Genomic DNA, 24,479 nt, shown 5'->3' on the forward strand with positions numbered 1-24,479 from the left:
GATACATGGTAGCTATAAGGAGCTTGTTAAAAAAGGATAATCAGTCATTGGCTTTAATCCTAAAAACAAAGCCAAGAATTTAAATGTAACTTAAGAGTTACAAAATACTCTTAGTGTATGCTTCTATAAAATGGGACACAGTGACACCGAATCAGAACAATCATACGAAAACTGAGTCTTTAGGATAAAAACTATACACTTTAGATTCTTAGAGGAGTTATAGTCTCTCACTATAGGAAAAGAATGAATCACTTTCTGAGGATTAATAGTCACTGGTTAAAAGAAAATTAATCTTTAAAAATTTGTCTTCTCAAATTGGTCATGTAGTTTATTTAACTACTATTTTTCTACACTCAACATTTTAGTAGAATGCAACCAAAACCTAACCTCTGAGGAGTTTTAGTTATGATATAAGCAAAACAAGATAATATCTTACCTGGAAATGAAAACTACAATTATCACTTTCATTTTTATAAGGTTTCAGTCAAGACAGTGTCTAGTACATCCTTTTCACTTCGAAATATATGAAAATCCTTGCCTTTCACTGAGGGTTGAGTTCCTCAAATTTGGAAAGTTAGTGAACTCTTGGCCATTGCACTTACTTGATCTCTTCCTGACTTATGTGATGTCATGTGACGCTCAAGTTGGGTTCTGTATGCAAAGGTGTAACTGCACAGGGAGCAACTAAAATTATCTTCATTCTTCTCATGGCGATATTTAATGTGTTCTTTCAGAGAGGTAAAGCGTTTATAGCCTCTATCACAATATGGGCAGGTGAGTAATTGGGAAAATGCATCTGGTGTTCCTGTAAAAGAAATGACATATTTTAAATTTAAAACATTCAAAAAATATTACCAAAGATAACACTGAGTCCATATGCTGTGTACCACATATTGTGATACCCATTTCATATTTAGTCCTCAAAACAATACAAAAGTTGCTACCTCTATTTTATAAAGGAAAAAATGTGAAGCTGAGAAAAGTTCAATAACTTAAAAGCATGACTTTTAAGTGAGGTAGTGACAGTAAGGATTCAAGCATAGGCTAACTCTCAAGTCCCTTATCTTTTTTAACTAAACCACAATTCTCTTCTTTTGGTATGGTTAACTGGACAAGGAACTAAAGTAAAATTAGGATGTGGGTCACACTTATAAATGTATACATGTTACATTTACTACATTCTACAACAATATCTTTCTTTTAGTAACAAATGTATATCATTTATTTGAGGTTCACTCTTTTGAATTTGAAAATGACACTATAAAATTGTCACACAACTATAAGTAGCACACAATTAGACTATGTTTCCATGACTCCCTTGCAGCTAGGTGTGGCCACATGATTGAATTCAGACTAAAAAGAAAGAGGATGGGAGGGGCAGGAGTGATGGGGGCCAAATCTGGGCCTGGTTCATAAAGACATGCTCTGCATGGTCCTCCACGTTCCTTTCTCTAATCAAATATAGTGACAAATTTTTGGTGTAGTTTTATTGGTATAAATATACACATATCTTGCAGAAATAAAAATATTCTGGGTGAAATAGAGTTTATCATCTAGGCCTAACAATCCTTTAAAGTGTAATACTTAATTGATATTAAAACTACTTGTTGGACTGGGGATGTGGCTCAAGTGGTAGCACACTCGCCTGGCATGCGCAGGGCACTGGGTTCGATCCTCGGCACCACATAAAAATAAAATAAAGATGTTGTGTCCACCAAAAACTAAAAAAAAACCCAAATATTAAAAAATTCTCTCTCTCTCTCTCTCTCTCTCTAAAAAAAAACCTACTTGTAGTTTTGTATATTTTATTTTCTTCAAAAAATAAGCTTATAAGTGACACATTATTGCAAATATCATCTTCACTTTTTTCATTTTGAATTCCTTATGGAAAAAAAGACAACCAAAGGCAATTTCATAGTAATCGCCAAATTCTTCACAAATATATTCTTTTATTGGAGTTCAAATGCATATAAATTAAATGTCTTTCTAAAAGACCAGCCTACAAATCACCTGAAAGTAGCTAGGCAAATATTTTGAAATTTGTATTGAATGTATAAATAAAATTAAATAACCAAAGCTCCAGAGTTTATGATGGTATCTTTTGTTACCAGCTAGCAAGGCAACATGAACCAGAGCTTTCTGCTGGAGATGATTCTAACATGGACACCTTCTTTGGAGAGGAAATCATGTTGTATGTTATCCAGTATGAATTTCCTATTTGTACAGGCCAGCAGGAGCCAACATTCGGGACCTTATTATCCTTGCTAGAATGCCTAGTCCAACTTGTTGATTTTAAAAATGGCAAAAGTCATAGTCTGTCACTGTGGGTGATTTGTTATTGGCACTATAATATCATGTAATTCATTTTCCTACTCCAGTGTCATAGATCTACTCTCATTATGTTCTATTTTCTTCTTGGACATGATTAATCCTTACAATTCAATAAACAAAATAATAATGATATGGTAAAATGACAGGTTGTTCATGATACTTTAACAGAGAGTTCTTATTTTTATAAATCAATATGATATATGAATTCATTCTTTTAGGTACTAGCATAAAACAATGAAAAGTAAATCTGAATATTTGGTACAATGAGCATAGACTGAGCAGGTTTAAAAGATAAGTGAAAGTACTTATCTCTATTTTTGAAAAATATCAAAATTTTGTTTTTCAAAAATCACTTTTTAGTAATGAAGATTTGTTATAAAAGGGGAAATGATAATTTTTAGAATTCCTATGATAAGCTTAAAGTAGTAATTCAATGATACTAAAAAATAAAACCAATCTATATCTAAATGTTTTCTGAACTGTTTATCATTTCTTTAAGTATCTATGACAATGAATATTTCTATTTTTAAAAAAGCAAAAATTTTTAATTTTTAAATCCTAAGTTTGCTTTGGTAAATATCTTAACACTTCTGACTGGTAGTACTTCTTGATATAAAACCTCTGAAACATCCCTTGTATTTGTTCCCCATTGATTCAGAATTTAGAATAACTCAACTTTCTAAAGAAAGTCTTGCCTATTTATAATTTGTGAGAAAAGAGTACAGGGGACATGTTGAATCTACTAAAAATTTTAAAAAATTAAGATTCTATCCATTTCAGAGAGAAACTTCTGTAAGAAACTTCTGTTTTGGCTCTGCTTTTCAGAGTTCATTCCTGATTTAAAAAATATATAGTTGACTTTTTGACTTGGAATATATGTTTTTATACCATAGTTCTCAATTTTATCTAAAGTCTTCAAAGTTAATTGATTATTTGAATATGAAGCTAAATGTATACACTCAACTGGAAACCCTGAATAAAGAAAGCCATATGTAGAATATTAATCTTTACAAATACTTAACTTTTGCAAATACCTTCCTAGTCTTGGTATAGATCTCGTATAAAATTTCTTATAGGAACATTTTAATGCTATTTTCATCTTTTTTTTACACTTAGAAGAGTAGAATGACAGCCTATTTTTTCTCAGGAGTGCAGAACACATTTTTAAACTGTGTTTTCTCCATTTTTAATGCACTAAGTGTTCATATCAGAGCACACTAAAGTATATATAAAAAAACTACTATCTCCAAATTAGTATGTTTTGAACCACATGACTATTTCACTTACTAAAAGAATAGTGGAAAACAGCTGAAGGACAATAAGAATCATCCTAGTTCTCATTTCTGCTGCCCGCTGCCATTTGAATAAGTGGAAATTCATGTCCAGGAACCATTCTAAGCATTTTACATGCAGGAGCATTAACACTACACACATGAACAGCCAATAATTTAATATTGCACTGTTATAAAGGACAATGTCCCATTAATAAAACATACAACTCCCTATAGGAACTTGAAATAACTTGGTTCTCAAAAGTATTCTCCATAGTAGATTAGGTTTCCACAGTACAGTAACAGAAAAAAATAATCCTTTAAAGAGAAAGAAAAACAAGTATTAAATTCCAATTACCATTTTCATCATGACCACTGGCTTCTGGTGTGCCCTGCCTCTGGTCCTCTTCAGGTGCCTCAGGATAAATGACAGCAGTGTCTTGTTGCTGCAGGAACTCTTCAACATTAGGATCATGGTTTTGCTCATTTTCTGCATCTGAGTCGCAGTCATCATCTTTTACTAAAGGAAATGCATTCTTAAGCAATTTTATTACCAAGTTGTGAAGTTTTTGTAAAATAAGAAATTGTTTGAGATTAAGTAATTTACTGAAAACTAAAAATGAATTCTACTATCTTTTTGTAATTTATTGAGAAATCCTTTTGCATTATACATTTCAAGTGTCAAAATATCTCAAATTCTTACACTGTTCCTTTTAAGCTTTAGAGCTACACTTCTAATTCCATTTTACTAATAAACAAAACATAGATAAGGAATATTACCTTATTTCTCATTTAATGATAAAGCAAAGAAAAAAAGAAGACCTTAGTTCTCAAAAATCACCTCTTAGCAACCTATCATAATAGTTATACTTCAAATCTGAATCATTCCAATATAAACCACTCTTTCAGTTCAGCTATGCGATTTCCTAGAAAATAGCTTTAATATTAATCTTTAGCTAGAAAGACTTCTAATAAGAGTCACAGGTATCAAATCAATAAAAATTGCTCTTTACCTCCTCCAGAAGACCTATTCAAACAAGTCTATTCTTTCTCTATTTCTGCTTCAATAAATATTAAGCCATGGGATTAAGGAATGGCAATTTTTTTCTTGAATGTAAAAGGTTTAAGTTCCCTTTGAGAACTTAGCTTAGAATGCTGCCTACTTTTTACAACAGTATTGGTGTACTACAGTTTTCCTCCATTTCCTCCACTGGCTCTAGGTGAGATTGTCTACTCCACACTGGTGGTAACTGTAATGTAGCATGAATCTCAAGTGTCTCATGGCTGACTTCTTTATAGACTTTGGACTAAACTGTTATTTCTAAATTTATAAAATGGCACTTCACAGCAGACTGAAACTGGGCCAAATTAAAATGGTGATGCATGGACATCTTTTGTTTGACAGTTACTAAAACAATTCTTGCTAAATCTCTTAAACAGTAGTATAAGTGAACTCCTCATGATGACTTCTATTTAAAACCTGAGAATAATGACATAGTTATAATAGTGATTCGCAAATATTTTCACCATTATAATACAGCCAATAGGCTATTAATTATTTAGCATCTGGTAGAAACTGAAAAGTGTATTATTTAATTCATGCCAGTTTAATGGAGCCAAAAATAAGTGAAGACTTTTTCTGGGGTTGGGGGGACTGGGGATTGAACTCAGGGGCACTTAACTACTGAGCCACATTCCTACTTTGTATTATTTACAGACAGGTTCTCACTGAGTTACTTAGGGCCTCACTTTTGCTGAATTTGTCTTTGAACTTGAGATCCTCCTGCCTCAGCCTCCCAAGCTGCTAGGATTACAGGCATGTGCCTCCTCACAAGTGGAGACTTTTTAAGAGGTGAGCTGATACAGTTGATTTTGAGGGAATCAATTCCCAGATCCTCAACTTCCATGTATACTCTTAGCATACTGAAAGTTCTCTGCCTGCCCTCCCTTTTCTACAGTATTCTTTACTCTCCTGTTCTTAAGAGAAAAAAAAAAAGAGAGAGAAAAGACATATTATTCCCTCCATTCATTACATTAATAGGGTATATTGCCTTGCAGTATAAAAATCTCTATGGTGCCAAAGAGAAAAGTTCAAAATAATGATTGGGGAAAACCTTAATTACTCATTAATTGAAACAAGATAAAACCACTATAGTCTTCCACTCTTTCCTGTTTGCATGCATTTTCTTTTTTTATGTTCTAGAAAGGACTTTATACCTCTGATATAAAGAGGCTGGTATATGGGTTTTTATTAGGTGCAAAGCATGGCAATGGAATTAGGAGTTGTTTAACCCTGATTGGAAAGCTATTATCAACTATACAATAATATAGAGGAAAAAACTTCAGGGGTTGTACTCCTAAGTATTACTAAATTGTTCACTCCTCTTAAAGAGACTGACAGGAACAAAGTGACAACATTCTCAAACATCATTCCTGTGATCTGTTGTTAGCTGGAAGAATAAGTATTTTTGAATAGCTAAAGTAGTACTTGTCAGAGGCAGAGTGTTTTCAATGCAATTTCATTTTTTTCAAATTAGATAAAAGGTCAGAATGAAATTTATATTTTATGTGATTCCTCATAGATGCCATACAGTTAGACTTAAGACTTAAAGCTATTCTTATCAAACTGTTACAATTTTTTTTCAATTTAGCAATCTACATCTTATAAAATGTTAATATTTTCAACATCCTTTTAACAAAAATTACATATATACTAGCTATTAGGTTAATGAGTTTATAAATAGCACAGATTTTTCAGAACTATGTGTCTGTATTTTATAAATGAATTTTATTTCTTCAGTAAGTTACATATAAGCTTACCTGTATATTGACAGGTTCTAAATGTGTGCATTTGAAGAGACATAAGATTTTTACGACTTATAAGAATTAGATTAGATTATACTGTCTTAATTTTAACTTCATTAAAGAATGACCTATTTTTTAGGATGTATTTATTTACACTTTACATATTCTTTTATTATTTATTATTTATATATTCCTCAACCATTTCTTTATTGAAGAAATGTTTATAAAATTACTCAAAATGTATAAATACACATTAATTTTAATTGGAAAAATTAGAACATCCTTTGTTTTTTTCTTATTATTTGACTGACTGGCATGACAGTGAAAATTGGCTTTGCTAGTTAGGTTAGTAGGTGGAAATTTCCCAGAAATTGGGTAAACTAAGGAATTTATCAAAAGATAGTTAATACATGTCTTCAGATAAAAGAATTTAAAAAATTATTTTAGCAAGAATTTACTGAAGTTAACCATACTCAATATCCCCAGTGGGGGAAAAAGTGCTCTCACTAAGAAAGATAAGTAAAGCAAGGTCCAAAAAAGTATAATTTCAAGTAATTTGATAAGCAAGTATTGACAGAGCCTATCTGTTATATGTCTCAGAACATGCAAGATTCTAATGACTGGGAAACAAATCTTTTTGCAAATTAGGTGGCTTTGATTGTTTCTTCTCAACATAATTGAAGGGGAACTTAACTTAATTGTTAGTGCTAGGATATTAAAACATTTTTATTAACAAACACAACTCTTGGCATATAATTCTGAGGCTGTATAAAGAACTGAGTAAGTTATAAAACTTTTATTTATTTATTTTTTATTTGGGAATAAAGTTATCTCAGTGCTAAACAAAAACCAGAAACAGAATTAATGCTGAATACTTTCCCTTTTAGAAGTAATAGTAATATACTATATGAAGTAAATAGAAAATCTTTAGCTTATTAATCTCATTTTAATAATATCTAACAATTATTTATTAAAATGTGTAATATATTTATGTTGTGATCAGCTAGGAACTATTAATAAATGATAAATCCATAATATTTTTAAACTTTAATATTCCTGTGGTCCCTGGATATTAAAAAGGAATTTCAATTTAAATATGTGCCTTTCTTTTAAAGAAATTGAGTTGATAAAAAGTTCCTGCAAACAGGAATTATATATCACATTATCATAAATTCTATAGGGTAGATGGAGGGCAAATATGAGTTTAAGGAGTAAACATTATGATATGATATTTCTGACTCTTAAAGAGTTTATTCATTTATTAAAAAATGACTGATAGTAGTTATTAAATTGTTATATATTTCACATGTAAGAATGGTATTAAAAAGTCAATGTTTTTAATATGCTAGAAATTGTTTGCCACTACTTACATTTAAGATGAAAATTATATGCCCATTAAGAAATTTGTGAGCTGTATATAATTGTTTACATACTATAAAATTTAGATGATAATAACAATAACTCTTAGTGTTGTTATGAGGATTAAATTAATATAGCAACATGCTTATTAGTACTGTACCCAGTATGTAGTTAAGTGCTACAATTTTTAGTTGTTTTCCTTAAAGCATTATAATTTCAAAATTAAAAACTGTTTTCTAACCTTCATCTGTTTCTCAATAAAACAGATGTGAGTTAGAAAAGTTAGATAGCTTTTCCAAGATCATGTAGGAAAAAAGTATTACCATCAGAACACATGCTTTAGTATTAGATGTCTGACATCAAATTCTGGAGTCTTTCCACTAAACAACACTATCTCCATGAATCTGCATTACCAAGCCCAATTTCAATGGAAATCAGAAACTCTGCAGTTTTACCCATGAAATTTAAAGTTTTGGCAGAGCACATCATGAAAAGGTCAATTACAAAGCAAATTTACTGGTCTTTAAGATTGATACTGGTCTTTAAAGATTAGGAAGATGAGCAAATACACAGAGACACATAATAATAATAAAATAAGTAAAAATTCAAGAGCTAATCATCAAAGTATAGGATTATAGAACTATATTCACCTGTGAAAGTGTAGAATTATAGAGTATAATCACAAATTAGAGAAAGAGAATGTTTAACATAAATATAAAAATTTTTTTTCTCTCTCTCCTCCTCCCTCCCTCCCTCCCCAGGCACAAATTTTATTCTCAGTAACCTGCAATCTTTACCCTCTGTTTTTAAAACTTTATAAAACTGTTAACTATATGAACAACAACAATAACAACAACAAAATGGATGCTTGGAAGAAGCAAACATGTTTTTGGTGAATAAGTTGAATCAACAATTCTCTTAATTTCATCAACAGTGAAAGTAAGCAAGCTATAGGAAAGATCTGACAAGGTTCTGAACTAGTGAGAGTGACATACATACAATGTTTTTGTCAGCATGTTATTCATTAGTAGTCAAGGAAGTAACAAAAGCAAAGGCAAAATATAATGTTAAAGTTTAACTGCTCTAAAGTCTCAAAAGTTCAATTTTCATCTTTTGTTCCTTAAAGCTACACTTAGTGGAGCTTTATTAAATATTTTCTTGCTCCTAAATCTTCCCAGGGTTCCAGGGAAATAGGCAACAGGGATCAACTTCTTGTGGGTGGGGGAGGCCTGACACTACAGCAGCAAGTAGTTAATACAAGGTCACTGTGTCTTCCAGATGTGGGTTTCTTTTTTGTTTTTTTAGAAAATTTATGTATTACTCAGTACTTCAACCTGAAAGAATTCATATTTATAGTGAAGAGAAAACTGCAAGATAAAATACTGTAAACTTGGAAGTATAAATCTTTTTTGACAGAATTTTGTTTGGAAGGGCAAATGGTCTTCTGTAACTCTAGTAATATAGTATTTACAAGTCATCAAAGTTTAACATGAGGTAAAAGAGTACTAAACAGCATTGTTTTGTGTTCATTAAACATTACTGTTTTACTAATAAACATCCAGTTTTAATATTTTATATAATCTGCAGGTTATCATGACAAATATTTAATAGCAAGCATATGTGAATACATTATTCATGCAAGCTAACAAAACCATGTTAAGAGAAGAATATAAAGTCTTGGGCTGTACAGATACCACAAATCATGATACTCTATTATTAATTAATTTGGAATTCATCTTTAATAATAACAAAGATTCTTTATTTAATGGAACTGACAATTTGGAATTCATCTTTAATAATAATAAAGATTTACTCTTTTTTTATGGAACTGACTGACAAATATGGGAGTGATAATGTTTATATTATAGATGAAAATCTGTTTTTGACACTTAGTAACCATAAACCACACTTCCATAGTGAAGACAATTTATAAGGCTCTATGGAATAGTTCTGAAGTGTACTACAAAGCTAAAAGAAAAAACACAACTATAAATGTTAAAACACAAAAGAAAAAGAGAAAACTTAATTAAAACTATGTGATAAAAATATCTATGCCTGAAAGACATCCACAGGCTATAGGTGAAAGATAGAAAAAGATATATTATACAAATGGAGACTGAAAGCAAGCAGGAGTAGCCTCTCTCATAACTGGCAAAGTAAACTTCAAGCCAAAATAAGTCCGGAGACAAAGAAAGTTACTTCATACTGGTTAAAAAACTATCAAATAACAAGATACAATGATTATAAATATTTATACCCCAAATTCTGGTGTACTTACTTAAATAAAACAAATACTAATTGATACAAAGACTCAGGAGGAACCTTCTCCAAAATAGATAATATTTTAGGACATAAATACAAAAAATAAAGGTAGATAATTCCTTGAATTTTATTGGATCATAATAGAATAAAATTTGACATTATTACAAAGATATAAAATAGAAACCATTTAAACACATGGAGATTGAATAATATACTTCTGAATGAGGACAGGATCATAGAAAATGGGAGAAATAAATAAGTTCTTAGAAACAAATGAGAACAGAAATAGAACATATCAAAATCTCTGGGACAGTATGAAGGTAGCTCTAGAGGAAAGTTTACTGCATTGAGTGCCCACTTGGAAAAATATAAATAAAAACAACAACAACAAAAAAAAACAGAAAGATGCCAAATAAATAGTCTAATGTTACATCTCGAGGCCCCATAAAACCAAGAGCAAACTCATTCTAAAACTAGTAGAAGACAGGAAATAATTATGATCAGAGCCAAAATTAATGAAATTCAGACAAAAAATTAAAAAATAAAGGATTAATGCAACAATGAACTGATTCTTTGAAAAGATAAACAAGATTGATAAACCTTTAGCCAAACTAACCAAGAAAGAAAAGACCCAAATCAACAAAATTAGAAATGATAGATACTTCTGAAATCCAGAGAATTATTAGAATAATACCTAACAAATGAGAAATCTGGAAGACTCTGACAAATATCCAGAAACATATGACTTACACAAATTGAACGAAGAGGATATTAAAAACCAGAACAGACAGATATAATGTAATGAGACTGAAGCAGTAATGAAAAGCCTTCCAACAAAGTAAAGCCCGAGACCAGATGGATTCTCAGTTGAGCTCTAGCAGGCCTACAAAGATCTAATGCCAATTCTCCTAAACTATTCCATGATATTGAAAGGGAGGGAAAACTCCCAAATTCATCCCATGAAACCATTATCATCCTGACATCAAACCCAGAGAAAAACACACAAGGAAAGAAAACTACAGACCATTATCTCTGAACAGACACAAAAATACTTAACAAATATTAGCAACTCACATTTAAAAATATATTAAGAAGAATGTACACTACGATCAAGTTGGTTTCACCCCAGGAATGTAAGGTTGGTTCAACATATGCAAATCAATATACATAATTCATCACATAAATAGAATGCACAAAAATCACATGATCATCTCAACAGATACAACATCCAGCATTCATTCATTATAAAAACACTGAAGAAACTAGGGATGGATGGAACTTAATATCATAAAGGCTATATATGACAAAATCAAAGCCAACAACATAGTGAATGAAGAAAAACTGAAAGCGTTTCTTCCAAAATCAGGAACAAGACAAAAATATCCACTCTCACCACTTCTATTCAATATAATTTTAAAACTGTAGCCAAAGAAATCAGGCAAGAGAAGGAAATTAAAAGGGTATAAACAGGAAAAGATGTAGTCACACTATAAGTTTGTCAATGACATGATCCTATATTTAGGAGACTCGAAAAACTCCACTGGAAGACTTTTAGAGCTGATCAACAAATTCAGGAAAGTAGTGGGATATAAGATCAACACAGAAAAATCAATAGCTTTCCTAAACTCCAATAAGGAATCTGCTAAGAAAGAAACCACAAAAACAATTTCATTTAGAATAATCTCAAATAATACACTTGGGAATAAATCTAACCAAGGAAGTGGAAGACCTCTATAATGGAAACTACGAAACACGAAGAAAGAAACTGAAGAAGACCTCAGAAGATGGGAAAATGTCCATGTTCTTGACTAGGCAGAATTAATATTGTCAAAATGTCCATCTTATTAAAAGCAATATACAGATGCAATGTGATTCTATCAGAATGCCAATGACATTTTTCATGGAACTAGAAAAAAGTTCTAAAATTCATATAGAAGAATTAAAAAAAAAAAACAGAATAGCCAAAGTAAGACTGAGCAATAAGAGTGATGCAGGTGGCATTACAATACCAGATCTCTAATTATACTACAGAGCTACAGTAACAAAAAATGCATGATACTGGCATAAAAATAAATATAAAAACCCATGGAATAGAAAGAAAGACACAAAGACAAATCTTCATAGATAGACATCTGATCCTTGACAAAGGTACCAAAAACACAAGGGGAAAAAAACATGGCCTTTTAAATAAATGGTACTGGGATAACTGGATATCCATATGTACAAGAATGAAACTTCTCTCTCCTTAAATAAAAAAGTCAACTCAAATTGGATGAAAGACCTAAGTGTTAGACCAGAAACCCTGCAACTGCTGAAGGAAAACAGGGTCAACTCCAACATATTGGTTTAGGCACTGATTTCCTTAATGACTCCTAAAGCTCCAGAAATAAATGAAGAATCAATAAGTGTAATGACTTTAAATTAAAAAACTTCTGTACAACAAAGGAAACAATTAAGATCATGAAGAAAGTGCCTAAAATGAGAAGAGAATCATTTTAACTCTTCTAACAGGAGATTAATATCCCAAATACACAGAAAACTCAAAGAATTTGCCATCAAAAAACAATAACTCAATCAATAAATGGGCAAATGAACTAAATAGATATTTCTCAAAAGAAAAATTGCAAATGGCAAACAAATATATGAAAACAGAAATAAGGAGAATGCAAATCAAAACTACACAGAGATTTCATTTCAATCCAGTTAGAATGGCAATCATCAAGAATATAAATAAATGCTCATGAGGCTATAAGAAAAAAAGGTACACTCATGCATTGTTGGTGGGACTGCCAATTAGTAGTACCACTCTGGAAGCAGTACAGAGATTCCTCAAAAGCCTAGGAATGGACCTACCATATGACCCAGCTATCCCACTTCTTTGTATTTATCCAAAAGAACAAAATGAACATATTGTAGTGATAAATGCATACCAATACCAATGTTTACAGCAGCACAATTCACAATAGCTAAGTTAAGGAAATGGTCTAAGTGTTCCTCAACAGACAAACAGATTTTAAAAAATGCAGTATATTTACACAATGAAATTTTAATCAGCTATAAAGAAGAATGAAATTATGTCATATGCTGATAAACAGATGGAAATTGGAGAACATAATGCTAAGTGAAATAAGCCTAACTCAAAGTGAAGGGCTGAATGTTGTCTCTCATTTGCAAAAGCTAGAGAAAAGAAATTTTAAAAAGGGGTTCTCATGAAAATATGAGGGAGAATAGCACAGAAAAGAAAGGAATTGAGGGGGAGGGAGAAACCATGGGAAAAGGGAGGAACTGCAGAATGCAATTGACCAAATTATGCTATGTATATGTATGAATATATCAAAATGAATCAACTTATATGTATAACTATAATGCACCAATTAAAAAAAATAAATTAACAGAAGGAAGAAGCATAGAGTACAGGAAGAAGATCAAGTGGAGGGAGAAGGGAAGGAAAGGAGGTAGTATTGGAGACAAAAAAGGAGTAAATTATGTTATATGCATTTATGAGTATGTCAAAATGAACCTGACAATATCTATAATTATAATGCACTAATATAAGAAGCTACTTTATTAAAGAAGGCTATAAAAGACATTTGGGGAACAGTTGAGAAAATCTGAATGTGGACTACTATATTATTAGGGAATTACTATCAGTTTTATTATATAAGAGAATGTATTGTTTGCTGGAGATACATGAAGGCTGATTTTGTTACATAAGAAAAGGTACTTATTTATTAGAGATTAATTATGAAATGTCATGATTTCTATAATTTACTAAGAAACGGTTCAACTAATACATGTATAGTGGAAAATTCAGCAAAAATGTTAACAAGTATTGCATTCAGATGGAAAGCATTCATTCGTTCAACTTTTCAGTAAACTGAAAATTTTAATATCAAGAGTTAAAAATATATGCCTGAATACACAAAATATACTACTTTTAAGTATATTATTTTAGGGGAATATTTTAATAATTTGGAATTCAGTTTTTAATTTTACATTCTAATAGTTCTACCTGACATGAGGGACACAATAAAATGTCTCTGGTACAATTATACATGAGATCTGATTTAAGTTTTCCATTTACTTTTTTGCTTCTTAAACCTAATCTGAATCAATTATATAGAAATTGTAAGAAAAAAATTTGATTCTCTTGTATTTTTTGTGATATGTTCACTCAACTCAGCAATATTCATGATTCTCATCTGGTTTGTACATAACCCTGATAATTGCTTATTTTTTTCCTCTTCTGCTGTCTGTCTTGTGGGCAATTCAAAGCTGATACCAGAAACTAATAATGAAACTCAAAATATAGTCAATAGATGTTTCTTTCTATAACTTTGGTAAAAAATTTGATATAAATTCAAATTGTAAAAGCTTTTGTATGATTTGTAGATTACACTGGTCATATTTATAGATTGAAAATATGCTATATTATGTAAATCTGTAAATTTACACTGTATTTAAAGAATATTAATTTCTAACTTTTCATGTAGTGCTCCAAATGCCTACTTAAACATTTTAGGAGGACAGATAAAAGGGGAGGAAATAAATTAAATTCAGGATTCACAAATGCAAAAACTGGTGTCACAAAAGACCTCCTTCAAAGGCTATAGTATGAGAAAATGGCAAGAGTACCTGTACATCCTGCATCATCTGCCTGAGCTTCAGGCCCCAGGATTTCTTGCCCTTCCTTTCCTGCTGAAATCAAAGAACAGGGGATTAAAAGAGACGTATTTGCCACAAACATTTTAGCTTCTAGAAATCTGAAAAGAATTAGTTCAGATTATATTTAATTTGGATTTTTTTCTTTTACATATATGGGACTGTACTGTTGGAAAGCAGTGCTTTATAGAAGTATTAAGCAGTTAGTTTTGTCAAAAACACAAAGATGTCTTAGACAAATCTAAGATATCAATGCAGATTTAGATATGATTCTGAAATTATACATATTTTAGAGTTATAGGTTTAGTATCCTTTATCTGAAATGCTTGGGACCAGAAGCATTTTGAATTTCAGATTTTTAAATATTGACATATATAAATGAGTTATCTTGGGGATGGGACCCAAGTCTAAATGTGAAACTCATTTGTTTCAGATATACCTTATACACATAGCCTGAACATAATTTCTTACAGTGTTTTTGGGGTGCCTACATTTTTACTGTGATCTGTCACATAAAGTCAGGTGTGAACCACTAGTGGTGTCATGTCAGTGCTCAAAGAATTTCAAATTTTGGATTTTCAGATTATGAATGTTCAACCTGCCTAAGCATACTAGGATTTTAGTAGTATTTTAGGAAAAGAGCTATATCTATAGTTAGTATGATTTTTTTTTCATTTATTTTCCAAAGCACATATTTCTGTGGTCCAGGTACTTTGCTAAATGTTTCATAAACTTGTTTCTTTTAACCTTCATAACAACTTTTTTGGGGGTGGGTGGGTACTGGGGATTGATCTAAGGGGCACTTAACTAATGATCCACATCCCTAGCCTTTTTTAAAAATAGTTTTAGAGATACGCCCTAGGGCCTCACTAAGTTGCAGAGGCTGGCTTTGAACTCATGATCCTCCTGCCTCAGCCTCCCAAGCTGCTGGAATTGCAGGTGTGCACCACTGTGTCCAGTCATAACAATCTATTTTATAAACTGAAAAAGCAAAACAAAAGTTGAGGGTTGGAGAAGTTAAATAATTTGCCTATGGACACACAGCTATTAGATGGGAGAACTGGAATTTGTATGCAGATATGATTGACTTCAGAGCCCTTTCCATTACACACTTCTGCACTAGAAAACTAGAAAGACTAAACCAAATGTCACTGTGCCCAAAGCAAACATCTAAGGCACTATAATTTTTCTTCTACTCTATTCCTTAGAGGAACTCTACATGTTTGTGATTCTCCCTTCCCACCTCTGTTTGAGATTAATATCTCAAAACAGGCTATTTAATGTATTTAATACAGAATAGATTCAGAGTAAATATTTTATATTATAAATGCATACTTTGGCAAAATGTTTTATATATTTGGGCACATTTTATTTATCATGAAAGTTTATTAAGAACACATGAATATATTAGAAGACATGAAGGAGTTAGAAACTGCTCTTTTAACTGTAGCAGAGTATATGTTCTAATTAAAATCAGAATAATTTTAATTAATTAATTTTTGATCCTGATAATTGAACCCAGGGGTGCTTAACTACTAAGCCACACCCCCAGCCCATTTCATTTTTTAATTTTGAGATAGGGTCTCGCCAAGTTGCTTAGGGCCTTCTAAGTTGCTGAAGATGACTCTGAATTCCTGATCCCCTGCCTTAGCCTCCTGAGCCGCTGGGATTATAGGCATGAACCACTGTTCCTGGCTAATCAGAATATTTTAAACATAATATAGGTATCTGCACCACATACAAACCTCACTAAATATGTCAGCTGAAAAATCTTGATATTAAATTTCTCTTTGAGAAACAGCACTAATTAAGTAAAATATCTTTGCATTAAATGTATTTCTTTAAGTGCTCTGGATTAGTAGGTACATTATTTAGCAGATTTTAGCTTTTATACTAATATTTAAAGATGATCACTATATGAAAAATAGTTAAAATAAGTACAAATCATTTTAGACCAACATAAAAACATCAAGATAATTATGTGATTAACTTCTAAAAAATTCTCATTATCAGCATAATAATTAATAATTTAAAAGTTCTTATCAAGGGTTTACAAAAATAAGAATGTATGCCAGTGTTTGCCAAATATCTGTAAACCTCTAATATCTCTTACCCTTTTTTCCTCTCCAGTGCACCTACTTAAACCAAAATAAAAAACAGTATGCCAGCTGGGCAATTAAATGATGATATTATAGTAACTTATTATTATATATCTATGTCCTTTATTTATCCTCATATAAACAGACTTATCACTTGTTAAGATGAACTATAACACTGATGTTAAAAGTTAAAATGACATTTTTAAAATTTATATACAACAACAGAATGCATTACAATGAAATGACATTTTAAAATTATTTATTTTTCTACTTAGTTATTATAGATGATTAAAAAACTGTCTAGGGCTGGAGTTGTGGATCAGTGGTACAGAACTTGCCTGGCATGCGTGAGACCCTGGGTTCCATCCCAGCGCTGCATATAAGTAAATAAAATAAAAAAGATCCATTGACAACTAAAAATAAAAAATAAAAAAAAGCTGTCTGGAATTCATTTAAATGATTTCTTCACTTATTCCTTCCTTCATGTTTGCTTGGGATAAAATCTAGGCTCTTTAGATGAAAATTTAACATATTTTAGAATCTATTCTCAGCATTATTACATACAATATAAAACCTAAAAGTCTCCATTCTCCTCTTCTCATCATTGCAGTAAGTATTTTGGTTGAAAGACTAAAACAATGTTACTTAATAAAAACAAAAAATATCCTAATTTTGGCCTGTAACGTAAACACTCTGTTTTCAAATGTGCTGTCCAGTAATAGCCTCGATTGCGTTCATTCATGAAGTCACAGCACCTTCCCTAATGTGTTCTGATCTTATGTCTAATTCAGGAAATATAAAGGGAGTAAAGCAATAAAATCTATCTGTACAAAGGATTTTCCTCTATAAGACAATAATGTCAACACATTATGATTGGTTAACCTAAATTCAATTTAAAAAGGAACAGTAGAGAATGCTCCTCAGGCTTCTGCTTTTAGTCTAAATTCCAAAGCATATATAAAAGTGAGTAAAACCCCTGAATAATAAAGACTGTTATTTTCAAATAAAGGCAAAGTATAACATGCAAAATAAGTCACAAAATACTTATCAGCAATAAAAGGAACAAACTATTGATATATGCAACATCTTTGATCAATCTCCAAGAAATCATGGAAAGTGAAAAAAAAAACATTCCAAAGGTTACATACTGTCTAATTTACATGGAATTCTTGAAAATGCATAATTATATATGGTGAACAGATTAGAACCCTTGGTTGCCAAGGTTTAGGGATGAGGCAAAGGAGAGCAAGAAATTACACGAGAGGATACTAGATCTGCCGTAATGGAACTGTTCTGTATTTGACTATAAATATCAATTTTAATAACACTACCTGTGATTTCCATTATAGTTTTGTAAGATGCTACCACTGGGCAAAAATGGGTCAAAGGTACAGAGGGGCTCAATAAATTATTTGTGACTCTCTAATTATTTGTGAATGTATAAGTTTATCAAAATGAGAAGTTCAAATAAAAATAGATCAAGAGGAAATATTAGAAATTTAGATCAAAAGAGATACTGCTTATTCATTTTAGCCATAAAATGAAATTGGTTTTTACTTAAGTATAAGCAAAAATGACAAATGCAATTCATTTTAATTTAAAATTCAGAAGAATTACTATCAAATTGAAGGACTGAACTAAAGTATAAGATTGATTATTTAGAATGTTATTCTAAAACTTGAGTTTTTGAAATTCATATCAATGCATTTGTAACCGTCTCAAATGTGTTTAGAAAAAATTTTTATAGTAATCTCTAAGGACAGTAAGAAGTTAAGTGAATCAGATTTTCCATGCCTGTGGTAAGTCTTCCCTAAGCCTGCTTTCTGTTATTCCCTCACTACTGTCCCTGCTAAAAGGAAACCTATCCCCAAAGCAAATGTCAACCAATTTCTGAGATCAAACTTCAATTAGTAATGACATGTTTCACTGTGTATTTTTCTACACAACTTCATTTTCCCCACATTGTATTTCTATAACTGTAAGCAGAAAAATTAGCAAAAATTGGCAAACACTGGAATATATCCTGCAAACATTGTGGTATAGGTTGAACAACACTAACTTGAAAATCCAAACTTAAATTTCTGATGATAAGAGTATTTTGGAGTTTGGAATTTTGGATAAGGGATACTAAATGGCTAAGGTCCATGCAAATATTCCAAAAATTTATAAACTCTAAAATCTGAAATACTTCCGGTCCCAAGCATTTCAGATAAGGGATGCAAAGTCACAGTAAATAAAATTCCAATGTCCATGAATATCTGTTAACTTAGATAAATATGTGTTTGTGTGTGTGTGTGTGTGTGTGTGTGTGTGTGTGTGTGTATGTATATGAGGTGAGATTTCAACATACTATAGGTTGATTTCCTTGACTTTGTTGTTTTTCAACTCTGGTATCCCTTGGCCTGGAAGTGGGTATTGGGGCACTCTGGTTTTAGCTCAAGACGCATGAAAGTGCTCAAAGAAGATAGGAATAATCACTTCCTTTCTCTATTCCCTTTTGCCCTCATCTCCAGGTCACTACAAGTAGAGACAATGCTATTAGTAGGAGCTTGAAGGCACCTAAAACTCTTAGGGAGGGGAAACTTCTCCAATCAAGAACTGTGACTCCAAGAGGACAGCAGAAATGTCAACTGAGTTCTTTTCCTCCCTATCTTCTTGCAGATCTTCTTCCTGCCTGCACAGTTCAGGATGTATGAGGGAAAGTGGGATAAATAAAGTCCCAGATTTTTTGCAAGATGACTGAAAAGGAGTATCCCTTTCAGGGAATTGAAGTACTGGGAAGATCATAAAAAAGAGATGCTCAGGAAAATGACCCTTTAAGCTTGTTTATGAACTCCTGGCTTTACACCCTCAGAATGTGAGAACCTAAGTATGGGATAGACCACTACCCATGTTCCAGACTGACCACAGGGTATTACAATAGGACAGATTCAAATACCATTGCAGAGGCTTTAAAAATTGAACTGAGGGGCTGCAGTTGTGGCTCAGTGGTAGAGTACTTGCTTAGCACCTACGAGGCCCTGGGTTCGATCCTCAGCACCACATAATAAATAAATAAATAAAATAAAGACATTGACAACTACAACTAAAAAATAAATATTAAAAAAATTGAACTGAGTATGAATACACAACCTTAGTTAGAGCTTACAGCCTGATTAAAGCTAGATAAGTTGCCTGCTAATCAAAACCCAAAATTCTCTACAGGATTTACCCACGACCAAAAATATCATAACCTAATTATCAAAATGTCCAAGATACAATACAAAGTAATCTTGGCATACAATGAACCAGGAAAGTCTCAACTTGCATGGGAAATAATGATCAAAAGATAGCAACCTTGAGGAGACAAAGATGTTAGAATCATCAGACAAAGACTTCAATGAAGCTACCCTAAAAGTGTTCCAAGAAATAGCAGTGGACACTATGGAAAGACAGAAAGTCTTAGCAAATTCTCAGGAAACATAAGATTAAAAATAAGAACCAAAAGGAAATTCTAAAAATAAAAATAAAAGACCAAAAAATGTAAAAACCACTTAATGAGTTTAACAGCAAAATAGAGATGAAAGAATAAATGAGAACTTCATAGGAAATTGATGGAATTTATTCAATCAGAACAATAAACAGCAAACAGAATTTTTTTTGTTTTTAAAAAAGTAGAGTCTCAGGGATGTGTGTGATAAAAATAGAGCATGGGATAGTCATATTATTGAAGTCCCAGAAAGAAAAGAGAACATACGGTGCATAAAGAAGTATTTCAAGAAAAAAAGCTTAAAAACTCCCTGAATTTAGAAAAAGACATAAACCTATCAATTCAAGGAGTTCATTAAATAGGAAATAAACAAATCCAAAACAACCTATGCCTAAGTCCATCAATCAAACTATAAAAATTAAAGTTACAAAAAATTCTTGAGAAGAGCCAGAGAAAATGATGCATGACTACTGAGAAATGATTTGAAAGACTTATCATCAGAAATCATGTATTCTATAAGGAAGTAAATATTTTTAAAGTACAAAAAGAACAAAAAGTACCCAGTCAGCTCAAAGTTCTATATACAGTGAAAATGTCCTTCAGGAATGAAGGAAAATAGAATAAAAACATTCTCAGATGAAGGAAAGCTAATATAATTCATTGCCACAGGTCTGTTCCAAAAGCACTGCTAAAGGAAGATCATCAGAAAAAAAAACCAAAATGGTATCAGAGGGACACTTTAAATGTCAGGAATGAAAGAACAACAAGAGAAATGATGTGATATATATAAAAACTGCAAAATAAAGGAAGGAGGGTAATGGAACCCATTTGGCACTAAGTTTTCTATATTGCTCTTGAGTGATAAAAACATTGATTTTAAGTAGAATGAAAAGATAAATATGTACATTCCAAGTCTCATGTTGTACCAACTGAGCTAGCTGGGTATTCCAAAGTATAAACATTTCAATCTATAATATTAACACTTAAAAAATCTATAGAGTAAAAAATTAAATAAATACATATTTTTTAAAAATGCTCCAAAAGAAGTTAGGAAAGGAAGATGAGAAGAATGATAAACAGGAAGCAAATAGAAAGCAAATATTAAAATGGTAAACCTAAACCCTAACATTAAAACTTATATGACATGTAAATGGTCTAACAAGCAATTAAGGGATAGAGATTATCAGAACAGAAGGGGGAAAAAAACCAAGTTCCATTTATATGCTAGCTACAAAATTATTTTAAATGTAATTAAACCAATAGGTTGAAAATCAAAAGGATAAAAAATTATGTCATACAATATTGATCAATATAAAGCTGGAGTGATTATATTAATACCAGACAGTAGACTGTTGAAGCTAAGAAAATTACTAGGGATAAAAAGAAATACTGCATAATGAAAAGAGTAATTTCACCAAGAAAACATAATAATCTTAAATATGTATAAATTTAACAACAGAGTTTTAAAACATATAAGTAGAGATATCCATAATTATAATTGCAAACTTCAATACTCCCTTCATATTAATAACTAATAGAACAACTAGACAAAAAATTCACCAAGGACACAGAAGAATTAGGCCACACCAACAAGTAGATCCAACTGGTATTTATATAGAACACTCCACTCCCAAACAGCAGAATACGCATTCCTTTCAAGTGCATGCAGAACATTCATAATATACAACATATCAGGATCATAAAATAACATTTAACAAAATTTAAAGAAATGAAACCTTACAAAGTTTCATTGACCTGAATGAATTTAAACTGATATCAATAGCTGAATGATAATAAGAAAATCTCTATACATTTCACTTCTGAAGAATCTATGGACGGTGGTCTCAGTTCCGACTACCTTGAAGGCGCGGGGGGGAGGGGGCGGCTCTGCCTCCCAGCAGGCCGCTGCTCCTCTTCTAAGTCAAACAACAACAAGTGCTGGCGAGGATGTGGGGAAAAGGGTACACTTGTACATTGCTGGTGGGACTGCAAATTGGTGCAGCCAATTTGGAAAGCAGTATGGAGATTTCTTGGAAAGCTGGGAATGGAGCCACCATTTGACCCAGCTATTCCCCTTCTCGGTCTATTCCCTAAAGACCTAAAAAGAGCATGCTACAGGGACACTGCTACATCGATGTTCATAGCAGCACAATTCACAATAGCTAGACTGTGGAACCAACCTAGATGCCCTTCAATGGATGAATGGATAAAAAAAATGTGGCATTTATACACAATGGAGTATTACTCTGCATTAAAAAATGACAAAATCATAGAATTTACAGGGAAATGGATGGCATTAGAGCAGATTATGCTAAGTGAAGCTAGCCAATCCCTAAAAAACAAATGTCAAATGTCTTCTTTGATATAAGGAGAGTAGCTAAGAACAGAGTAGGGTCGAAGAGCATGAGAAGAAGATTAACATTAAACAGGGATGAGAGGTGGGAGGGAAAGGGAGAGAGAAGGGAAAATGCATGGAAATGGAAGGAGACCCTCAGAGGTATACAAAAGTACATACAAGAGGAAGTGAGGGGAAGGGGAAAAATAATACAAGGGGGACAAACGAATGTCAGTAAAGGGGGCAGAGAGAGAAGAGGGGAGGGGAGGGGAGGGGAGGGGAGGGGGGATAGTAGAGGATAGGAAAGACAGCAGAATACAACAGACACTAGTATGGCAATATGTAAATCAATGGATGTGTAACTGACGTGATTCTGCAATCTGTATATGGGGTAAAAATGGGAGCTCATAACCCACTTGAATCAAATTGTGAAATATGATATATCAAGAACTATGTAATGTTTTGAACAGCCAACAATAAAAAATTAAAAAAAAAAAAAAAAAAAAAAAAAAAAAAAAAAGAATCTATGGAGCAAAGAAATAAATTAAAAGTCAATAAAAGTTTGTGGTATATCTATATAAATGAGTGTTTTGAGGGACATTTATAGCACTAAGTACTTATGTAATAAAAGAAGACCTCAATAATTCTAAGGTGCCATGTTATAAAAGTAGAAAAACAGGCGCAAAATATACCCAGGGGGAAAAAAACACAGAAGGAAATAATTAAGATCAGAAATCAACAAAATTATCACAGAAAAATAGAGAAACTCAATGAAACGAAAAGCTGGTTCTTTGAAAAGATCAAAACAACTGACAAACCTTTAGTAAGATTGACAAACATAAAAAAAGAGGGAAGCACAAATTACTAATACCAAAAATGAAAAGGGAATATCAGTACAGAACCAGTGGATAGTAAAAGGTTAATATAGGAATACTATGAACCACTTTACACACATAAATTTGAAAACTTTGAAATGGACAACTTCTCCAGAACCATAGAATACTAAAACTTATCCAAGATGAAATGAATAACCTGAATATTCCTGTAGTTATTTAAAAACTGACTTTTAAAACATTCCTAAAACAAAACAATCATGTGTATGACTTTACTTGCAAATTTTATCAGACATTTAAAGAAGAATAACTGTAAATTTGAAGATTTTTTTTTAAGAAAAGGTAAAGGAATACTTTCTAGCACATTATTCTGATAATAAAATTATGCACAATAGTACAAAAAGAAAAAGCAAAGCTATAGACCAATATCCTCAATGGACAATGACACAAAAATCTTCAAAGAAGTATTAGCAAATCAAATTCAGCAATATATAAAAATGACCACACGGAGTTTTATAGGGAATCAAGGTTAATTCAATATGAATGAGTATTTGAATATATTTGAATATTCATTAATTCACTTTACCATACTAAAATGCTAAAGATGCAAAAATCACATTAATTTCAAATGATTAAAAAATGTTTAAAAACTGATGATACAGAAAAAGCATCCAGAAAACTCATCTATTCATAATGAAAACTCAGCAAAATAGGAATACCTGGGAACATACTAAATTTGATAAAGGGCATCTATAACATAGTTAACATTATTCTTGTTTTAAACTTTATTTTATTGATTCTTCTTAATTATACACAAGAGTAGAATCTACATTGATAAAATTATATAAGCATGGGATATATCTTCTAATCAGGCCCTCATTCTCGTGGGTAGGCACAATGGTGAGGTTCTTTTAGCTATTTTCATATGTGTACATAGAAAAATTATGTTAGATTCATTCTACTTTCTTTCCTATTCCTTTCCCCCCTCCCTTCCTTTTGTTCCCCTTTGTCTAATCTACTGAAATTCTCTTCTTGCCCTTCCCCAGTTAACAT

The 24,479-nt window shown here is 31.7% G+C and overlaps 1 protein-coding gene across 4 annotated transcripts in view; it reads right to left on the reverse strand.

The window, feature by feature from the left end:
- The window catches only part of Zeb1 (zinc finger E-box binding homeobox 1), a 164,180-nt gene that overhangs the window by 15,306 nt on the left and 124,395 nt on the right, over positions 1-24,479 (reverse strand). For 2 of the 4 annotated variants that reach the window (XM_027928470.3, XM_071599908.1), the window contains exons 3-5: positions 14,664-14,726; positions 3,961-4,122; positions 603-805 (exon numbers count right to left, since the gene is read on the reverse strand). In XM_027928470.3, the coding sequence (XP_027784271.1) occupies positions 603-805; positions 3,961-4,122; positions 14,664-14,726 (428 nt within the window). The remainder of the gene's footprint in view (positions 1-602; positions 806-3,960; positions 4,123-14,663; positions 14,727-24,479) is intronic. The other 2 variants (XM_027928471.3, XM_027928472.2) reach the window with 2 other exon arrangements.

Source organism: Marmota flaviventris, chromosome 12 (assembly GCF_047511675.1).
Source record: "Marmota flaviventris isolate mMarFla1 chromosome 12, mMarFla1.hap1, whole genome shotgun sequence".
In the NCBI taxonomy this organism is placed as follows: Eukaryota; Metazoa; Chordata; class Mammalia; order Rodentia; family Sciuridae; genus Marmota; species Marmota flaviventris.